Consider the following 21938-nt stretch of genomic DNA (forward strand, 5'->3'; position numbering starts at 1 on the left):
CTCACTGCTTCTGGAGGAACACTGGTGGCCAAGACAGCAGCCCATGGGGGTTGAGGGCAACTGAGGAGTCCCGAAGAAGAAGAGGTTTGGTGTCTGTGTTGGGGTGAGGGAAAGCTGATGGGGATATGAGAGGCAGCTGTACCCACAGATGCTGTCAGGCTGCTAGGGAACAGGGCTGATGCTTTGGTTTCCAAAGAGGTGAGGACACCCAGGGGGCTGCAGTGACAGGGGACTCAGCTTCGGGTTCCACTTAGGGGGTCACTTCCAGGGCTGCCCAAGCTGGTCATGAGACAGGGAGAAAGCTAACTGCCAGGAGGGTGTAGTGGGACTCTGTGTCCTCTGGAGTTCCCCAACTCCAACAGCTCAGGAGGCTTGCCAGAGGAGAAATTTCAGGAGCCAAACAGAAAAAGAAAAAAAAAAAAAATGGCCCAGAAGCACTTATAACTAGCCCTTTCCTATCTAGTTCCAGGCTCTCATCTAGTTGCATCATACTAGCCTGATGTGTAATCCATTTCACAGATCAAAGCTCTGAGCTCTGCGGTTCAGACCAGCCGACAGAGATGCGTGAGTCCCACTCTGAGACCAGAGGTGCCTTAGAGAATCTGCTCCTGGACTGCTGGCACTGCCATGCTTCCCCACTAGAGGGCATCCTAGTCTGGCTACCAAAGACACCCAATGCCGTGATTGGGGAAAAACCATTTTCCTCCATGAAGCCTTCAAAGGTTGTTGGACACAAAGTGCATCTTCCCTGACTCTTCCCAGCCTGGATTTTTTCACTCTCCCAGAAGCTTCCCTCTGAGTGCTCAATACCTCATGGTGTAACCTCCTTGGACAATCCACAGTCATCACCCTTACATGTTAACTTTCTAACAGATCTTGTGTACCAGGCCTCCTTCCTCTGGTCCTTCCTATCCCTTGTCAATTTTAGCTCCTTAAAAATCTGCTTCCAAGACACATCTACCTAGGCACCAAAGACTCAGCAGAAGATGTCTGAAGGCTCCTCAGCCCATCTCAGGTTGGCCCCAAGGAAGCACTCTTTCTCATCTCCTAGGTCTTTCCCACTTTCTTTGTTTCGTTTCTGGTTTTTCTTTTAGGCCTCCTGGCCAGAGTTGAGTTCATCACACTTACCAGTTCTTGGCACAGTGTCTTCACCAGCCTGTAGAAGGCTCTTCCCTCTTTTATTCGTCTGTTCCACCTCATTTCTTATCCCTCCTCTCACTCTCCTCACCAAAGGCACCCACTGTAGTGTATGTGATGATGTCTCCAAATTGTATAAAGTATTATAGCCTTATTAGTGTAAAGTAGGGCTTCTCTGGTGGCTCAGATGATAAAGAATCTGCCTGCGTTGCCAGAGACTTGGGTTTGCTCCTTGAGTTGGGAAGATCCCCTGGAGAAGGGAATGGCTACCTTCTCCAGTATTCTTGCCTGGAGAATCCCATGGACAGGAGCCTGGTGGGCTACAATCCATGCAGTCGCAAAGAGTTGGACACGACTGAGCAACTAAGCATACACACACACAGTGTGAAGTAAGTAGCAGTGCTTTTGGACAGTGAATATTTTATTTACATAAATGGTATGGTTTTGACATTGTTTAACTCAATACTGTGTTGTCTGTAAGTGCATCAGTTCTGTTGCTTCTAACTTCCATAATACACCTTTATCACCTTTTATGTCATCTAGGCTGCCTCCCACTTCCTTCTGCTACAAACAATGCCACCATGAATTGTCTGGTGCTGGCAGAGGGACTGCTCTCAGATGCGGGGTTGGACTTCCCTCAGAAGTGGGGTTGCTAGGTCCTAGGGTTTACACATGCCTAAATACACTGCACAATGCTACCCTGCTTTCCAGAATGCCTGCACCAGCTCTTATTCCACCCCCGGTGCCCTAGGGTCCCCATTCTCCCAACTCTCCACTCATTGTTGGTAGTACCTCCTTTTCAATCCTTGCCATTCTGATGGTAGAAGGATATCTCATGGTTCTGGTCTGCATCCTCTAAGCACTGGCAGGTGCATCCTCAAAGCCATTTGGTCTTTCCCTTTGGGGGACTGTCTGTGCAGAATCTGGCTAGCTTTCCACTGGCTTTCCTGTCCTTCACTTGTTGTTCTGTAGGGCTCCTTGTATATTGCAGATATTAACCTTTTCCCAGGCTCTCCACTTTTTCTCTATAGTCTTTTGTTGAAGTAGAATTCTTAATTTTGATGTGATTATGTCAAGCTATTTTTTTCTTGTTGTTTTGATTTTTTCTTTTGTGTGTGTGTGATTTTGACTTTTAAAATTTGCTTAAGAAGTCTTTTCCCACCCCTAAGTTACAAGGATTTTCTTTTATATCTTCTGTTTGCTTTATACTTGCATGTTTCATGTCCAGACCTTGCACTCATTGAGGTCTCCCATGGCATATGCTACAAACTGGACACCAGCTCTATGCTTTCCATATAGTGGGTCTATTTTTACTTATCTCACCAGCTGAGTAAACAACTCTTGTTGCCACCATCATCAAATACCAAATTTATTTTACATTAAAGGGCCTGTTTTGAGCTCTCTCTTCTGTTCCAATGGTCCATTTACCTGCCCCTACACAGGTACTAGGCTTTTTAATTACTGTGACTCTCTATCCTCAGATATTCTCTTTGCTTTCCTTTTTTATAACCAACTTTACTGTATGGACTTTATTCTTTTGCATAAAAATTAGATTGATTTTATCAAGCCCCTCAAAAGAAATTCAGCTAGAATTGTATTGCACTATATTTAAAATTAATTTAGAGGGAATTGATATTTTTAAAATATTAGGTGAGATTATTTCTTACTGTATGGACTATGGACTTTATTCTTTTGCATAAAAATTAGATTGATTTTATCAAGCCCCTCAAAAGAAATTCAGCTAGAATTGTATTGCACTATATTTAAAATTAATTTAGAGGGAATTGATATTTTTAAAATATTAGGTGAGATTATTTCTGAATATGATATAATTCTGCTTAGATTTTCTTATATTCTTTTCTAATAGAGTTGTTAGGTAGTTAGAATAGGAAACAGGAGTCCAGAATGGCGGTGGCTAAAAGATAAGGAAGGGAAAAGCTCCCGAAAATAGAACAAAGGAAGGTCCAAGGACCGGAGTGAGGACCTCAGGTAGAACAAACAACACTCCTGGCTAGCCCAATTTACATAGGACAGGCCCAGGGGGAGGAAAAAAAACATATAAAAAGAGGAGTCAAAGGGCCAGGGGATCTCTCTCTCTCTCCCCCGTGCTCTGGGGCACTCTTCTCTTTGTGTCTTTGGGTCAACATGCCCTCATGCCTCGAGGATGGATTTTCCTGCTATTTTCTAAATAAAATAGAGCTATAACACAGTGCTGTAACACTGATCTGTCTAAGAGCTATAACACGGTCTGTCCAAGACCCGAGAGCTGTGACACGCCGAGGGCTTTAATGTCCGTCACTCCAAATCTTTCTTGTGATGAGACAGAACCGAGGAGCATACACTCATCTGACAGAGTCTAACCTTCTCTTCCATAAAGATTGTATGAATAGTTTATTGCTACATGGCAACTACTGTGTTTTTATCACTCTTAGGAATCGTATCTTTATTTTTCTATTTACTTTCTCATTGGTGACACTGATATAGAAACACACTTTTAATTTTTGAAAGTTGATCTTGTAACTAGCCGTACTGTTCAACGCATCCTGTCATTTCTAGAGCTTTTGGGTTGATTTTTGTTGAGTTTTCTACGCAGCTGATCCCACTGTCTACAGATAATACCAGTCCTTTCTCTTCTACATTAATCGCATATATTTATTTTCTTGGCCAGGAACTCCAGTATGTCAAGCAAGCATGGCATTTTGAGAGCCAGTGTCCTTGTCTTGTTCCCAGCCTTCACTGAAATAAGCCCAAAGTTCACTCTTTAGGTATGACACCCTTTGAGATCCACCGGTGCTCTTTGAATATTTCTGTGCTTTTCTGCCCTTTTCTACCGTTCTGACTTCCCCAAGCCCTATCCACCCTTCAAAACCCAACTCAAGCTTGGCCTTTCCCACAGAGCCTCCCTGATTGCACCAGCCTACAGTGAGCTCAGTCCCTGAAACAGACGCACTTTGTCAGGCAATTGACAATCAATCATAATCAATCTCGAACTGACTTGAAAAAATGACTGTATCTACTATCCATTTAACATGTTCTTATTTCCAAACCTACCTGATTAAACAGTCAGCTTTTGGAGGACAGGGAAGTGTGTAAAATGTCTCCTCATCCCTTACAGGACATGCTGCTGCTGCCGCTGCTCAGTCGCTTCAGTCGTGTCCGACTCTGTGCGACCCCATAGACGGCAGCCCACCAGGCTCCCCCATCCCTGGGATCCTCCAGGCAAGAACACTGGAGTGGGTTGCCATTTCCTTCTCCAAGGCATGAAACTGAAAATTGAAAGTGAAGTCGCTCAGTCGTGTCCGATCCAGCGACCCCATGGACTGCAGCCTACCAGGCTCCTCCGTCCATGGGATTTTCCAGGCAAGAGTACTGAAGTGGGGTGCCATTACTTTACAGGACATAGTACTCGCTGAATAAACAGTTGTAGAGTATGTGACATGCCACGATTTATCAGCTCCAGCCGCTACGACTCAGCGTATTGCAAGTTCAAGGCCGGAAGGCAAAACTGGAGGCGGCAAGATTGGAGAACAAAGCAGGCAAAGGGGAGGGGAGGCAGTTCCCTCCTGGATCGCAGGCAGTGCAGGCTTAGCCTCAGGAGCTTTCACATAGACCATCTCGTTTCATCCTTAGGGAGGCCCAGGAGGCCAGAGTTCCAATCCTCACTTTATAGCCAAAGAAACAAGGCACACAGAGATGGACTTACTTGTCACACAGCTAGTCAGAGGAAGAAATGGGATTTGTATCCACATCTCCTGACTCTCACATCCTCGGCTTCACTGCAGCAGCCTCGTCGCTTCCAGACAGGCAGCACACAGGCACAACCTGAGCCACGATGGCCCTCTTGCACCTAGTGATTTTACCTAAAGTAAAAAGAATGAAAGGACTCATGGTATAGAGGCAAGAAGAAATGACCAAAGTCAGGGCATCCATGGGTCAAATGTCAGGCAGACAGGCAGGTGACCACCAGGAAACTGCACAGTTATGAATAAGGCTGGGTGATGCTAGCCATCCCAGGGTGGTAGGCAGGAATCAGAGCTACAGGGTGAGCTGTAATTCCAGACAGCAGAGGCGGATCAGTCCCCAGGCGGATCAGTCCCCAGGCGGACCCAGGCCAGCTGTGTGAAGGGGAGACACAGTGCACAGGCCTTGGTGACCGAACCAGCCTGGGGCTCAGCCAGAACCTTTATAGCTCAGGGTGAGGGCGGGGCCCAATCCAGCTGGAAGCCCAGGTGGAAGCAGCCTGGCAGGATGCTGCTGTCCCTTTGTCTGCTTCCTCTCGAAGGGGATCACCAGGTCTCAGTTCTCTTTGTTCTGGACCACTTACACATAAGTGCTTTAATTAAAGCTTGCTGAGATGGTCTTAATTGCCTCATAAAGCTGCCTGGCTATTTTCTGCTCACACAAGGATGACACTTCACAGCCAATGCTCACTGGCCCTTTGCAAGGTCCTGCTGGCCCCTGTTAGTACACAGTATAGGGGGGAGCACCTCCTGCCTCCAGGCACACTCCTCATCCTCCCAACATCCCAGCAAGGTCTGGATTGCATACATGTTTTACAGATAAGGAATCTGGGGAAGGATAACTTACCACAGGTCACAAAGCTAGTATGCGGCAGAGCCGAGCTTCCAACCATGCTTTTCATCTCCAGAGTCTACACTCCTATCAGGACCGGGGCTGGGGTACACTCATGGCTTCCCCCAACCCAAGGAGATGGGTGTATCTACCCAGAGACCCTCAATGAAGAGTCCAATTTGGATACCGTGCCCACTGGATCCGGGTAGATGAGCAGGATCAGAGGACAGAGGCGCAATTAGGAGTGCAACGACAGATGGAGGATCCACCGTCTTGCATCCCTTAGCACTCGACCAAGAATTAATCTCACATAACCATTGGACAAGCAGTGAGAACCTTCTAGATGCTCACCAGTTCCAGCTCAGACAAGAGGAGAGAAATATCTTGTTCTCTCTTGGCAGATGTTTGAGCCAGCAAGGGCTGAGCAAGAAAGTACCAACCAGCACGCCTCCCACAGAAGCACCCCCAAAGTCCCATTGGCCATTCAGCTGGACTCAGTCACTCCCAAACTCCCAGGCTGCCTCCTGTATGTCTCTCACAGCTGATGCCCCTATCCCACAGAGCCCACTCCAGACACAGGAGTCTGTGGAAATCTGTGCCTAGGGCTCAAGAGGAGGGGTTGGGAAAGTCTGTTTTCAGTTCCATGTGTATGTCGCCCAGCTCTCTGCCAGATCTCCACAGCCCACCCATTCCCTGCCCTCCCAGAAGAGACAGCCCCTCCCTTACCCCGGGACATAACTGAACACTCACCTGAAAGGTGGCAGGGAGGGCAAAAGGTGAGGCTCTGGGAGGATGCTTGGAAGGCTATTTTTAGCCCAGACTGGGTCAGCATTTGGTGGCAGTGGGTCAGCAAACAGGTTCATCAGAGGAGTCATCCTCAAGTACAAAGGTGGTTAAGAGACATACGCTTGGAACTGTTTATAGGCTCAAATCCTCGGGTTAGGGAAACCTCCTGGCTCAGTCCCTTAGTCCACCCATCAAAGTCATCAGTGGTCCAGGCTCAAAAGGAGGGGGGCAAAATAAGGGAATTTAGCTTTCGGGACAGCCACGTGAACCCACCTCTGCTCACCCAAGGATCCTCTGAGGGAAGAAGTGACACCATTTCAGGACTCTGGTGGTCTCTACCTCCAACACCTTTCACTCTTCTGAGTGGGTATACCGACAGTCATCACTCAGCCTCCCTGTTAGGAAACCGAAGGACTTCCGCCCCACCAACATCTGACCCCAACTCAACCTGGGCATCAGGGGTTTCCTCCTATCTGTGACCTCTCCCCTTCCCACACTGGACAAACCTTGGCACCCGTGTGTCCATGCCAACCCTCTCCCACCTCCAAACACCTCCAGTCTCTACTGGATTCTCAGGACCTAGCAAGGTGCATGGTTGGCACTGGATAAGAATATACCGAATGAATGAAAGAATTAGTGATAGCACAGTTTCCAAATCAGAACTGAACTCCTTCCTTGTCTCCCACCAACCCTAGCCTTACCCCACCCTGGTCCTCCTTAAACACACCTCCAAGAATGCTCCTTGGATTGATCCTGCAGCTCTGGGGTGTTCTACTCTTACTCCTGCTCCCTGGCCCACCGGTGAGTGCTCAGTTGCTTCAGTCATGTCCGACTCTTTGTGACCCTTTGGACCCTATGGACCCACCAAGTTCCTCTGTCCCTGGGGATTCTCCAGACAAGAATACTGGAGGGGGTTGCCATTCCCTTCTCCAGGGGATCTTCCTGACCCAGGAATCAAAGCTGCATCTCTTAAGTCTCCTGCATTGGCAGGCAGGTTCTTTACCACTAGTGCTAACCTGGGAAGCCCACCAGTAGTGATGGCTAAAACTCTGAAGAACAACCTTGGTTCTCTCCTGAACTCTCTGTCTCAGGTTCTCCTATGTCCCAGTGGATGCCCCATGGCTCTTGCCTTCCTAGGAATATCCAAAGTGCAGGGGCTATGCACTCTCCCAAATCTCTCCCCCAACCTCCATCACTGAATAGGCTCTGGGTAGGAATAGCTTAAGAGAAGCTCATTTTGATGGTGAAGAATGGGACATACTTTAAGAGATAAAGGCAAAGAAGCCCAGAACGAGAGGTTGTTTGGGACAAGCCAACCCCTCTCTATGGGACAGGCCAACCACTCTACCCATGGCCAGGTCATGGGTCCAGGGCCCATAGTCCAGCTCTGTGCCTTCCAGAAAAGGATTCGGGGAGCAGGCTCTACCCCAGGTCACTGCAACCATTGCCTGCACTCAGAGCATGGAGTCCAGCTAGATACTTCTAGGAGGTCTCCACTTCCAGTAGCAATGGGAGGGGGAGAGGCCATGAGGAAGCTCGTAAATGGCTTTGAAGATGAAACAGGCCTGAGGCCAAGATTGTTGACACAGCTCTACTGAATAGGCAAACAGTTGGCTCTTAAGAGGCCAGGGTGATACCAAGCCAATAAAATGCAGCTATTGTCTCTTTGCTGCCCCTTTTACTGCCAGCTGCCCTGGTGCATAAAAGGGCCTGCTGAAGCTCAGGGAGCACAGGCCTTTGGCTCCATCCTCTGCCAGCTTCTCCACTGTTCAGACACCTCCCTGTCTCCAACATGACCTGTGGCTTCAGCACTGTGGGCTCTGGATTCGGCGGTCGCACCTTCAGCTGCGTCTCTGCCTGTGGACCTCGGCCTGGCCGCTGCTGCATCACGGCCGCCCCCTACCGCGGCATCTCCTGCTACCGCGGCCTCACCGGGGGATTCGGCAGCCGCAGTGTCTGCGGAGGCTTCCGTGCTGGCTCCTTCAGCCGCAGCTTCGGGTACCGCTCCGGTGGCGTGTGCGGCCCCAGCCCTCCCTGCATCACCACCGTGTCAGTGAACGAGAGCCTCCTCACACCCCTCAACCTGGAGATTGACCCCAATGCACAGTGTGTGAAGCAGGAGGAGAAGGAGCAGATAAAGTGTCTTAACAACAGGTTCGCTGCCTTCATCGACAAGGTGAGTCTCCTTGATCATGCCTTTCCTGAATCCCACCCATGCTCAGGACCCCAGCTGGGCACTGAGGAAGGAGTCAGAGACAAGCCCACAGAAGTGCTCAGTCCAAAAGGAAAGGAAGTCATACCTCTTGGACACAGACAGAAAGACAAGAATAGACTCAGAAGCTGCCTAGTCTAATGAGGGAGACAAACTGGAAACACAGAAACAGAACTAAGGGCAGAAACTCTAGTGCTGAGACATAACATCTTGTGAGCAAAGGGCTGCTGTGTGGGTGTTCAATGCATTTGAGGACTAGCAGCTGCTTACTTGGCAAGGAGGTGCTCCCCATGTCCAAGCAGGGCTGGTGAGTGCAATACTGGAAGACTGCCCAGAGGGAATCTCCTGCTTTGCACAGAGCCCTTTATATACCACTGGTTACTTGGCCACTGAGCAGGGGCCAGTGTGGTTTGTCCATGTCTCTGTGCCTGGGATCCAGGGGTGAGCAACAGACTTGGTCCCCACTCTCCTTGGCCTTGTGGAGAGGAAAGCAGTATGTGGTCTGGTTGAAACCCTCTGCAGATGTCAGTGTCCAACTCAAGTCTTCTCCACTGAATCCAGGCAAATGCCATGAGGCAGTGGTTCAAAGGGCCCAGGGAGAAGGCTTAGTCGAGGAAAAAGTTCTGGGGCCAGGGAAGGTTGTCCAGAGCCAAACTTGAGAGAATTGATGCTAGAGAGATACCCACCAGGAAGGACCAAAAGGATCTGGAGCTCTTAACAGTATGAGAGACCAAGAGTAGCACAAGAAAGGACTTACCAGGGATGTGGCAAAGTTATTACACAAAAGGATCTGAATGGGGTGGTGGGCCAACCTCATGGAAGAAGAATGGATGTGAAATTTTTCTTGGGCACTATTGTCGGCAATGATTGTAGTAAGAGAAGCCCACTCCCCCCACCCTCCCACAGGGCAGAAGATCAAAGTTTGAATTCTTCTGCCACTATAAGATCTCAGGCAGTTAGGGAACCTCTCAATTCTATAAACCTTCCTCATCTGTAAAACAAGGGGGTTGGCACACACCACATCCCTGCACTAATAGTCCAGGTGACTATTATTCTAACTGCATTGTTGTCATAGGACTTTGATTATTGGCACATACTTTATCTTTTAACTTTTACAGTTGGTCTTTCTAAAAAGGTTGACCTGTTCATTTGCACGCTGACAGTCACACCTGTCTTGGAATAGTAGACATTCTGCATTCGGGCGCTTTTCTGCACCAGAGCTCATTAAGCTCTTAGCAAGGCAGGCACTCAGGACAAGGGTTAAGTGCTAGGCCCAAGGACACAACATTAACAAGAGCAGCAGGGTCTGGACTCTGCATGGCTTAGTGCTTTCCATGACAGTAGGTACACTACCTTAGAAGAGACTGACATTAGCTCCAAGGAAGGACTTCCAGGAGAGCCTCTGAAGCCCTAACATGGTTTTAAGAGAGGGGACATAATGCTTCTGAGGACTCTGGGTCAGAGAGTTAGGGATCCTGGGTCTCCCCCCTCTTGCCCTCTGGTCCTACAAGAAGAGGTTCTCAGGCTCTGCCTCTGTGGGGCAGGTGCGCTTCCTGGAGCAGCAGAACAAACTACTGGAGACCAAGCTTCAGTTCTTCCAGAACCGCCAGTGCTGCGAGAGCAACCTCGAGCCCCTGTTCGAGGGCTACATCGAGACACTGAGGCGGGAGGCCGAGTGCGTGGAGGCTGACAGCGGAAGGCTGTCCTCGGAGCTCAACCACGTGCAGGAGGTGCTGGAGGGCTACAAGAAGAAGTGAGTGCGGGAAGGGGCCAGCTCCTGGAAGGGCTTGAAGGTGGCTCCCAGAACAGGGGAGCGTCCAGACCTGTGGCTGGGTCTCTGCCTCAGGATCAGGAAGAGCCTGTGCCCTCTCAGGAAGAGCCTGTGCTCTCTGCCCCTCCTCGAGGCACGTGGGTGGGTCCTGGCCCCCTGGGAATGGAGCTCAGTTTGACTTCCTACCAGCAGGTCAGGGAAATGATGTTCTCTCCCTTTCTTCTACCCATAGATCCTTCTCTTAGGACCCCAGAAAAACTAACATTGCTGATACCTTTGAGTCTAGCTTTCAAAGTCCTGGACCTTCTTCTGAAGTTCACCCCTTCACTCTGCTAAGACTTTTTGAGCACCTACCGGGCACCAGGCAGATCTGGACAGGGTGTTAGCAATCCGAGGGCGAATGATAGACCCAACTCGTGTTTTTGTGGGGCTTATAGTCCCCTGGTAGGTAGAGATGGCAGTCACAGACAGAGACCTCCGATGACAAAGAGTGACACAGAATAAGAAGGCGTGCACTGGATACTCTAAAGGAATCTAGTTTCCAGAGCTGGCCACCTTCCCTCAGTTACACTCTCAGCCATGCGCTGCCAGGCCACCGTGCTCCCTGCCTCTGGCTCTGAGCAGGCCTGCCCACAGAGCAGGAGGAAATAGCAGGCTCTACTTCTCTTGGCTGAGCCAGGAGGAGGATGACAGAGGGGAGATCCCACCACCTGTAGCAAAGCCAGGGGCAATGGGAGGAGTCAGAGGAGAGGGAAATGCAGACCCAGGTGAGAAAAGAAGGCATCTCCCAGCCGCAGCCACATACACACACACACACACACACACACACACACACACACACACGCACACATGCACACATGCACACACACGCACAGTTTCTAGATCCTGTCCCCGGCCCCCCTTCCACCCCTCCCACCACACTGAGGAGCTCAGAGGTGATGTGAAGGTGGGTGTTTCATTAGTCCCATGTATCCCAGGAGGCCTGGACCAACCACCTGGTTCCTCCCTGGTCCCATTGCATTTCTTTTAGAGGTGGAGAAATGGGCTGGGGGCGGGGAAGGGGGTGGGGGCGGGGAGTAGAGGGAGGAACTAGGAATCAAGCTTGTTTGCTTGCCTGCTTCATGGCCAAGTTGAGAGTTGCTCAGAAGGGGCCCTGTTTTCCCCATGCCCCTCAGGTATGAAGAAGAAGTTGCTCTTCGGGCCACAGCGGAGAACGAGTTTGTGGCTCTAAAGAAGGTAAGTGCTTGAGCCAAGCCCCTCCCTGAGGCCCTGGCCACCCTGTCCTCTCTGTCCTGACACAATGCAGTCAAGCCCACAGAGCGCCCTTGAATCTCACGGCCCCTTGAACCCCACACAGGATGTGGACTGCGCCTACGTCCGCAAGTCGGACCTGGAGGCCAACTCGGAGGCCCTGATCCAGGAGATCGACTTCCTGCGGCGGTTGTATGAGGAGGTGAGAGGGTTCTCGGTCCTGGTGGGCATCCCTGAGCCCCTGTCCAGCCCCCCCACTGGCCGGCTGATGCAGGAACACGGGCTGAGATTGAAGGGTTAGGCAGAGGAATGGAGAAGCAAAACAGGACAGAATTAGTAAGGAGCATGGAAGGGTGACAACCTCTACAACAGCTGTGCCTTGGGAAACCAAAGCCCAGGCACACAGCTTGACTGCATTTTCTCTAGATCAGATTTTCTCTGGCAGCCAGGAGCCTGTGGCTGGTACATGAGAACATGAAATGGGTCACAACACAAGGGCCTGGACCCCAAGGAAGTGTCCCCAGCATGCTGGCTGCAGGGACAAGATTTACAGGGCCCTGAAATATCCCCAAAGCAAACATTTGAGAAGTAATTGCACTTTTTTCTAAATGGGATTTCTTACCTGCATGGAAAGTGATGCAATTTCATCAGGGAATTGACTGCTCCAAACGAGACTTTGGCTCCAGATGGACCAAAGAGATTATAGCCATTGGCGGGTGAGGAAAAGCTCAGATAACTTGCTTACACTTCCTCTTTCCTGACTCCCGATCCACAGGAGATCCGTGTTCTCCAAGCCAACATCTCGGACACCTCGGTCATTGTCAAGATAGACAACAGCCGGGACCTGAACATGGACTGCATTGTCGCCGAGATCAAGGCCCAGTATGATGACGTCGCCAGCCGCAGCCGGGCCGAGGCTGAGAGCTGGTACCGCAGCAAGGTGAAAAAAAAAACCTTTTTTTTTTCCCAGGGATTCTGACCCCTAGAAATGATAACAGAAGGGCAGACAGTTTTCAGGTTATAGTGGCAGGACAGAGTTGCCATGTATGGTTACACAGACTGAGCACTGTACAACCTGCAAATCATCCATGTTGTCCTGAGTGGGTGGAATGTCACATGCTGAGCTTCATGAGCCTTTCTGCTTCCCTCCAGTGTGAGGAGATCAAGGCCACGGTGATCCGGCATGGGGAGACCCTGCGCCGCACCAAGGAAGAGATCAATGAGCTCAACCGCATGATCCAGAGGCTGACGGCTGAGGTCGAGAATGCCAAGTGCCAGGTAGGGAGTGTTTGAGGCCCACCCAGGGTCCCACAGTCAGTGTGTGTGCCCAGCTGGATCTCACCATTCACTCTCCAGCCCATTTGGATGACTTGAGTCCTTGGTTATGGCCACTCAGGGAGCCCTAGATGATAAAATGGAGAGGTCTGTTCTTGGGGTGATCTCATCTGTGTGGAGAGACTGGACATATCCAGGAAATGGACACAGAGACCCAGAGGCCATAACCCACCTTATTCTCTCTTGGGCCCTTAGAACTCCAAGCTGGAGGCTGCAGTGACCCAGGCTGAGCAGCAGGGCGAGGTGGCCCTTAATGATGCCCGCTGCAAGCTGGCCGGGCTGGAGGAGGCCCTGCAGAAGGCCAAGCAGGACATGGCTTGCCTGCTCAAGGAGTACCAGGAGGTGATGAACTCCAAGCTGGGCCTGGACATTGAGATTGCCACCTACAGGCGCCTGCTGGAGGGAGAGGAGCAGAGGTGAGGATCATCTCTGTTGCCCCATGAATTCCACTTGCAAAAGTCTTCCCACTTCTGATTTTTCCTCATCCTAGTCTCAGTCCTAAGAACTGGTCCCAAGCTAGACTCTGAGGTCTTTGAAACCCATATCTCGAAGGACTAGAACATGGTCAGTAGCATACAGAGAGGAAATGAAGGCCAGTGCCACAATAATGTCCAGAGTCCCAGAGAGCCCAGGGCCTTCCTAGATTTAGAACCTAGGTGCCCTACCTCCTAGTTCAGAACATCCTCAAATTATTCCATCCTCAGCTCTTGCAAGATCCACTCCCTGCCAGGTTTCTTGGCAGTCATCCTGCCCTAGGGTGGAGATGCTGGCCAAACTCTGATCCTGGCCTCCTATGACTCCCCAAAGGAAACTTCCCCTTTCTAAAGCTGAGCCCAGCCAGGTATGCCAGGTATTGTTGCTCTGGCTGTGCACTACACAAAAGCAGCCAACTGAGGGGCAAGTGAGGCTGAAATTCAATATGTACTCTGTTTGCTAAATAGTGGGCCTTGGCAGTCCTGCAACTGCCAGAACATCACTTTATAAAAGTTAACACAAGGGCATAAATATAGGCCAGAAATAGCCCATTTGACCCATCCTGGCACCCAGGGGAAACTTGAGGATCTTATTCTAACCTGTTTTCTCTTTCCCTTTTTTACCTTTTCCCCACTCAGGCTGTGTGAAGGCGTTGGAGCTGTGAATGTCTGTAAGTATTCTGAGCCATGAAAAGGAAAATTCTAGACTGGGCAACAAGAGTGTCCAGGCTATGAGTGTATAGAGATACCAGGAGGAGTGTTTCAAATAATTCCCTCAGTAAATGGGAGTAGGTTAGTCATACAGTAGGAGAGACTGAGGTTAGCTAACTGGAAGAAACTCACAGCATGAATGAGACTGGAAAGAAGAATAATATATCACTGCAGGAAGGGACCTCAGATGTCACACTGTACTACCCTCACCTTGTATAGTGAGGACACTAAGGCCCAGAGAAAGGAAGGGACTTGCCCAAGGTCACAAAGGAGATGCAGGGCCAGAAGCCAGGGCTCCTGACTTCCACACCTTCAGAACATCAACTGAAGGCCCTTTCTGTCCTTCCTGGGAGGGTTGAACAGATAAGAGAGGCCAGAGGAAGGTGGCCAGATGCAGTGGCTGCTAGCAGGCCTCCTGACACTGCCCTTGTCCCCGCAGGTGTCAGCAGCTCCCGCGGTGGGGTTGTCTGCGGGGACCTCTGCGTGTCGGGCTCCCGGCCGGTGACAGGCAGCGTCTGCAGCGCCCCCTGCAGCGGGAACCTGGCGGTCAGCACCGGCCTGTGTGCGCCCTGCGGTCAGCTCAACACCACCTGCGGAGGGGGTTCCTGCAGCCTGGGGAGGTGCTAGGCGGCCCCCAGGGAGAGCCAGAGAGGCCCCTCGGCCTGCCAGAAGTCCCACCGCCCCCACTGCTGGCTGAGAACTGCAGTGCCTTGGTAGCTGTCCACCTCGTGGTCTGAGAATACAGCACGCCCTTCTTCCCATCAGCCTCTTCTCCGCTCTTCTCATCTTGTCACACCGGAAGGGGATGTAGCCTGGGGAGGGACTCCTCCCTTCCGCTGTCTTGGCCTCTGGCCTCGCCCAGGAAGAAGAGCGCTCCTTCCCATGTCCCCTGACTCTCTGGCCTCTTGTCCGCCGCTCCCCCTCCCCCGCCCCCGTTTCTCCAATAAACCGAGGGACCCGCTTTCTGTGCTGTGATGTCTGGCTTTCTAGGTGTGAGCCCCATGCACCGACTGGTGAGTACCCCAGCCCAGGGAGCAGGCCTGAGGACTGGCGTGCTTCTGGCCTGCCCTCAGCCTGTGCTCCTGCAGGGCCTGTCCCCGAACGCTGCCGGCCTCCCCCTGGCCAGGCAGTGCTGACCTTCCTCCTCAGTCACATCTCTGGGTCTGGGGTAGCTGGGGACTTATTTCTCCGACTGGTTTTGAAGACATTCAAAGGAGGGCATGGGAATCCGCTGGAAGGCTGTGTCTGTTTGTGTGTTTGTGCGCTTGCGTGCACACTTTTAGCCCCCTTCCCACCCACCGTGCTTTCTGGGCACACCTTCATTCTGCTCACCCACCTCCACCACACAATGCACCACAGCAGTAACCGTCACAAGTGCCAACAGCCACCTCAGGGGGCCACCCTGTGTCAGCCCGGACCCTACCCCACCTCATCCCCACTGCTGTCCATCAAACAAGGGGAGATGAGACCCTGACACTGGCCCCTCCCCCATACACACCCCTCCTCAGCACCTGGAACAGCCTCCCAGCAAAGCCCTGTAGCTGGTAAGGGGATACTGTCTACTGACTCTCCCAACTGCCCCACTCACTGCCCTCACCCCATATACCTTCAGTTTGGAGGCTAAGATGGCTCCCCTGCCCCCTGTGTGGCCTGACTTTGCATGTTCTCTGTTCAGGAAGTGTCTGGGAGGTCTTAGGAGGAAGACCTTGAGAAGCCCCAGCCCCATTCTGGAAGCATCAGGCCTGTAGTAATCCCTCTTCTGTGTTGCCCATTTCCCTCCCACTGGCCCTCTCCTTGTCTGCCTTTGCCCCACCTTATCCCAGAGCCCAGTGCTGGTCCTTCCTCAGGCCCTGACCTTTCTACCCAGCTCACCACACTATCTCTGGAGGACCCAGAACCTTCCCTCACTCCCTCCTGGAGTCTAGGGTCCCTTTGGCTCCTCACCCAAGCCCCTCTGCTCTCCGTCACCCTCACCGCCTTCCCTTCTCTTGAACCCTGAGTCTCTGACCTTTCACTTCCTTGCTCTGCTGGCCAGGCTCTCAGCTCTTCCCTGGCTCACTTGCCTCACCCAGACAAACTCACCCTCAAGCATAAAAATGCCTCAGGGCCCTTCCCTCACCACTCTGAGCACACTCCCCAGACAATTACCTCCACCCCTTGCCTTCCCCACCATGGTTAACATCCTCCCTGGTTCAAATCCTCCAGCTCGAGTCCCCATGGCTCTCCACTGCTCTGACCTCACTCCTTGGCTTCAGATCCACTCATCCCAGTTCCTCCAAGACCTCTCCACTTGGCTGTCCTGGAGACTCTTCCAGCCCAACAGACCTTCCAGCTGAACTCACTATTCTTCATTCCATCCACTGGGGTCTCCTCCTGCCTCACTTGTAAAGATCATCATCACAGTTGCCCAAATCTGAGCCTCTATGATCTGCCCAGGCCTGAACTCTCCCCTTCAAAACCAAATAACCCCTAAGTGCTCTCCTTTCTACCTCCTAAGTATTCCTCTCATCCATCTTTTTCCTCTCTCTGCTGCTGCTACCATCCACATTTTGGCCACCACCATCTTGGTTGGAGACCTGCTGTTCTCCCCTTCCAATCTACACTGTGCAGCAGCCAGAGACATCTTTCCAAAACATAGGTCTGACCTGTCAGTGGATGAAGTCAAGACTCTTGACCATGGCATGCCAGTCCTGTGTATCTGGCTGTGACCCATCTCTCAGTGTTTCTCATCACTCCCCTGCTCTGACTTGGGAGCCCTGAACACCTCTTAAATGAGAGCTGGCTTTTGCACAGCAAAGGAAACCATAAAGAAAATGAAAAGCCAACCCTCAGAATAGGAGCAAATATTTGCAGATGAAGTACTAACAAAGAATTAATCTCCAAAACATACAAGCAGCCCATGCAGTTCAATATAAAAAAAAATAGACAACCCAATCCAAAAAATGGGTGGAAGAACTACATAGACATTTCTCCAAAGAAGACATACATCATCAATAGTGATGATGATCACTATTTTCTTAATTGAAAAGTTAGATTTTAGCCTTTTATTTATGAAAGCAGTTCATTTATTTCAACTGTGGGGAGGTGAGAGCTAAAATCTTGAATGTGAAATAGTTATGAAAATTGAAAGTCATGGTTTGAGGAGTTAATCAAGTGGACTTTAGGATATTATTCAAACAGCCACTATGTTCTTGGAGTTTGCATAATTAAAACTGAGAAATTAAAAAAAAAAAAAGATACACAGATGGCCAACAAAAACACATGGAAAGATGCTCAACACTACTAATCATTAGAGAAACGCAAATCAAAACTGCAATGAGGTATCACTTCAAACCAGTCAGAAAGGCCATGTTTAAAAAAATCTACAAACAATAAATGCTGAACAGGAGGTGGAGAAAAGGGAACCCTCCTATACTGTTGGTGGGAATGTAAGTTAATACAGACACATAGAAAACAATACGGAGGCTCCTTAACAAAATTAAAAATAGAACTACCGTATGACCTAGCAATCCCACTACTGGGCATATACCCAGAGAAAACGGTAACTCAAAATGACACATGCACCTCAATATTCGTAGCAGCACTATTTATAACAGCCAGGACGTGGAAACAACCTAAATGTCCACCAACAGAGAAATGGATAAAGATGCGGTACAAATATATCATGGAATATTACTCAGCCATAAAAAGGAACAAAATTGGGTCATTTCTAGAGGCATGGATGGGCCTTTCAGTTCAGTCTCTCAGTCATATCCAACTCTTTATGACCCCATTGACTGCAGCACTCCAGGCCTCCTTGTCCATCACCAACTTCCAGAGCTTGCTCAAACTCATGTCCATCAAGTCAGTAATGCCATCCAACTATCTCGTCCTCTGTCCTCCCCTTCTACTCCTGCCTTCAATCTTCCCCAACATGGGGGTCTTTTCCAGTGAGTCAGTTCTCCACATCAGGTGGCCAAAGTATCGAAGCTTCAACTTTAGCATCAGTCCTTCCAATGAATATTTAGGACTGAATTCCTTTTGGATTGACTGGTTTGAGCTCCTTGCATCCAAGGGACTCTCAAGAGTCTTCTCCAACACCACAGTTCAAAAGCATCAGTTCTTCGGTGCTCAGCTTTCTTTATGGCCCAACTCTCACATCTATACATGACTACTGGAAAAACCATGGCTTTGACTAGACGAAATTTGTTGGCAAAGTAATGTCTCTGTTTTTTAATATACTGTCTAGGTTAATCATAGTTTTTCTTCCAAGGAGCAAGTGGCTTTTAATTTCATGGCTGCAGTCACCGTCTGCTGTGATTTTGGAGCCCAAGAAAATAAAGTCTGTCACTGTTTCCATTGTTTCCCCATCTGTTTGCCACGAAGTGACAGGACTGGATGCCATTATCTTCATTTTCTGAATGTTGAGTTTTAAGCCAACTTTTTCACTCTCTTCTTTCACTTTTATCAAGAGGCTCTTTAGTTCCTCTTCACTTTCTGCCATAAGGGTGGTGTCATCTGCGTATCTGAGGTTATTGATATTTCTACCAGCAATCTTGATTCCAGCTTGTGCTTCATCCAGCCCAGCGTTTCTCATTATATACTCTGCATATAAGTTAAATAAGCAGGGTGACAGTATACAGCCTTGACGTACTCCTTTCCCAATTTGGAACCAGTCCATTGTTCCATGTCCCATTCTAGCTGTTGCTGCTTGACCTGCATACAGATTTCTCAGGAGGCAGGTGAGGTTGTCTGGTATTCCCACCTCTTTAAGAATTTTCCATAGTTTGCTGTGATCCACACAGTCAAAGGCTTTGGCATAGTCAATGAAGCAGAAGTAGATATTTTCCTGAAATTCTTTTGCTTTTTCTGTGATCCAGTGGATGTTGGCAATTTGATCTCTGGTTCCTCTGCTTTTTCTAAATCCAGCTTGAACATCTGGAAGTTCACAGTTCACGTACTGTTGAAGCCTAGCTTGGAGAATTTTGAGCATTACTTCACTGGCGTGTGAGATCAGTGCAACTGTGCAGTAGTTTGAACATATTTTGGCATTGCCTTTCTTTGGGATTGGAATGAAAACTGACCTTTTCCAGTCCTGTGGCCACTTCTGAGTTTTCCAAATTTGCTGGCATATTGAGTGCAGGACTTTAACAGCGTCATCTTTTAGGATGGACCTAGAGACTGTCGTACCGAGTGAAGTAAGTCAAAAAGAGAAAAACAAATATTGTATATTAATGCATACATGTGGAATCTAGAAAAGTGGTATAGATAATCTTATTTGCAAAGCAGAAATAGAGACACAGATGTAGACAACAAATGAATGGCTTCCAAGGGGGAAGGGGGTTGGGTGGGAGGAACTGAGAGATTGGATTGACACATATACACTATTGATACCATGTATAAAATAGACAACTGATGGGAACATACTGTATAGCACGGGGAACTCCACTTCATGCATTGTGATGTCCTAAATGGGAGGGAAATCTAAAAGGGATGACATATATTTATGTATTATGTAGGGCTGATTCATTTTCCTCTGCACTAGAAGCTAATACAACATTGTGAAACAGCTATACTGCCATAAAAATCAGTATTGAAAAATTGAGGCCTGCCCAGAGACTCTACAAGGGCCTTTTCAGTTCTGACCTTTTGGAGAAGTGACTCTGGACTCTGCTCTGGGATTGTAACACCTCTTTCCCAGGTACTTAGGCAGGATTCTGTAATAACCTTGCGAAGTTGTTCAGGTGCCACCTGGGGGAGCCCAGGGACACCCCATGCCTCTGGAGGTGATGCATCTGCCTCCCACCTACCAGCTCAAGGGACAAAGCAGGACTGACATTGTACACTCGACTTCTGTAAGAGCTTCATGTCCTTAGGCCCTGAGCCCCACCTCACACCTTACAAAATTTTTAAAAGAATTATAGCAGATCTAACTGCAAGGAATAGAAACCATTCAAAGTGAAAAGAGGCCTCTGGGCTCCTAACCTCCTACAGACAAGAAGCAGGCTAAGAACACATGGGCTGTTTATCATGGAAAAGAAAGGATGATACAGAAGGTGAAGCCACGATTCCAAAGGATAGAGACAAGGGCAGAGGAGAACCAATTCCAGGGAGCAAAACTAGGCACTAATCAGATACACTCCCAGTCTCTGCAACAGGAGAAATTAGCAATGGGTGCCTGACTGTACTTAGAACTGTTATAAATCAGGGACTGCTCAGTGTGTCAAATTTTTCCTCTTTCTAAACAGAAGTGCAGATTGTGGCTATCCTATCCCAGAGGCTCTACAAAGGGCCTTTTTACTTCTGACCTTTTGGGGAAGTGACTCTGGACTCTGCTCTGGGATTGTAACACCTCCTTCCCCGGGACTTAGCGAGGATTCTGTAATAACTGAATGTAATGGTGATTGCATGATAGGTGTGGTGGACATAAATAATTGCCATTTAATTCATAAGACTTCAGCCTGAGGTAGATAATGATGGAGGAGCTACAACAGAAGAACCATATCCCAAGAGTCTCAAGTGTTAGTGGATCTAATCCAACCAGTGAGATCTTGAATTTCCAGCTGATGTAATAATGGGATGAAATTTGGGGAGGATGTTTGGAGGAGATAGCATATGTTGTTTGTGGAAGGGACGTGAATTGTTGTGACCAGAGGGCACACTGTGGGATCTAGTGTCCACAAGAAGACTTGACCATTCTGTTCTTCTCTTCACATGTAAGCCATCACAAGGTGGAGCCTGTTTCCCCTCCCCTGAATCTGAGCTGGCCCTGTGACTGCTCTGGCCAGTAGAATATGGTGGAAGTGAACTTCTGAGCTCAAGCCTAAAGAGGCCTGGCTGCTTCTGCTCCCTACCTTCCTTCTTAGAACCCAGCCACCAAGCAGCTATATGAGAAAGGCTCATGTGGAGGAGAACCAAGTCCCTGGACTCCAGTTATCAATGTATTGTCTCTCAGCTCCAGAGTCACCTGTCATGGCCTGCTCTGTGAAAATTTAGATAGTGAAAGTGAAGTTTCTCAGTCATGTCTGACTCTTTGTGACCCCATGACTGTTGCCTACCACGCTCTCCTCTGTCCATGGGATTTTCCAGGCAAGAGTACTGGAGTGAGTTGCCATTGCCTTCTCCAGGGGATCTTCCCAACCCAGGGATCAAACCCAGGTCTCCCGCATTGTAGGCAGGTGCTTTACCATCTGCACCACCAGGGAAGTCTAGAAAATTTAGAGGGGCCCTTTAAATACTTTCCTTTGTTTACTGGAACAAGATTGAGCTTTGTCAGTAGAGGGTGATGGAGAGATAGCACAAGATGAAGGGGCTTTCCTTCCTGGCTCCAGGTTCCTCCAGGCAGACTCCTGTAGCACCCACAGTTTCTCCAGAACTTCTCCTGTGTTGCCATAGCTTTACCACTGCAGTGCACAGTGGCCAGCAGTCTCCAGTATCCCCCTCGGGTGGTTTTGAGGTGGAGACATGTCTTCATGAGCAGGTCTCCTTAGTTTTCCCTGGATCTGAGGTCCAGATCTTGGCAACAGGGTCCACTTTCTTGGGTGCGCTCCCTTAGGTCTAGAGGTAGGGGCTGCCCCTTATAACTCCAGCCCATGTATGCTTTAGATTTCTTGCTTCTTACTAGCCAAACTCTCATGCCTCAATCACCTATTACAGTTAATAATTCTTTATATTAAACTTCATCTGTTCAAATGATTTTCTCCTGACTGAC

At 49.4% G+C, this 21938-nt stretch overlaps 1 protein-coding gene across 1 annotated transcript; it reads left to right on the plus strand.

The window, feature by feature from the left end:
- The first annotated feature begins 8287 nt into the window (after positions 1–8287).
- On the plus strand, positions 8288–15209 carry KRT83 (keratin 83). Its single transcript, XM_081484321.1, has 9 exons — positions 8288–8671; positions 10252–10460; positions 11654–11714; positions 11836–11931; positions 12505–12669; positions 12882–13007; positions 13260–13480; positions 14177–14208; positions 14688–15209. The coding sequence occupies exons 1-9, from the start codon at positions 8288–8290 to the stop codon at positions 14873–14875; spliced, it is 1482 nt and encodes a 493-aa protein (XP_081340447.1). The 3' UTR covers positions 14876–15209.
- The last annotated feature ends 6729 nt before the right edge of the window (positions 15210–21938 follow it).

Source organism: Giraffa tippelskirchi, chromosome 4 (genome assembly GCF_054371585.1).
Source record: "Giraffa tippelskirchi isolate mGirTip1 chromosome 4, T2T-mGirTip1v1.2.pri, whole genome shotgun sequence".
NCBI classification, from domain to species: domain Eukaryota; kingdom Metazoa; phylum Chordata; class Mammalia; order Artiodactyla; family Giraffidae; genus Giraffa; species Giraffa tippelskirchi.

Bases quoted from the DNA above. Each gene is read 5' to 3' on its own strand.
- KRT83 (XM_081484321.1), top strand. From the start codon at position 8,288: ATGACCTGTGGCTTCAGCACTGTGGGCTCTGGATTCGGCGGTCGCACC. The intron at 12,670-12,881 runs GTGAAAAAAAAA...GCTTCCCTCCAG, and splicing joins AGAGCTGGTACCGCAGCAAG to TGTGAGGAGATCAAGGCCAC. The intron at 13,481-14,176 runs GTGAGGATCATC...TTCCCCACTCAG, and splicing joins CTGGAGGGAGAGGAGCAGAG to GCTGTGTGAAGGCGTTGGAG.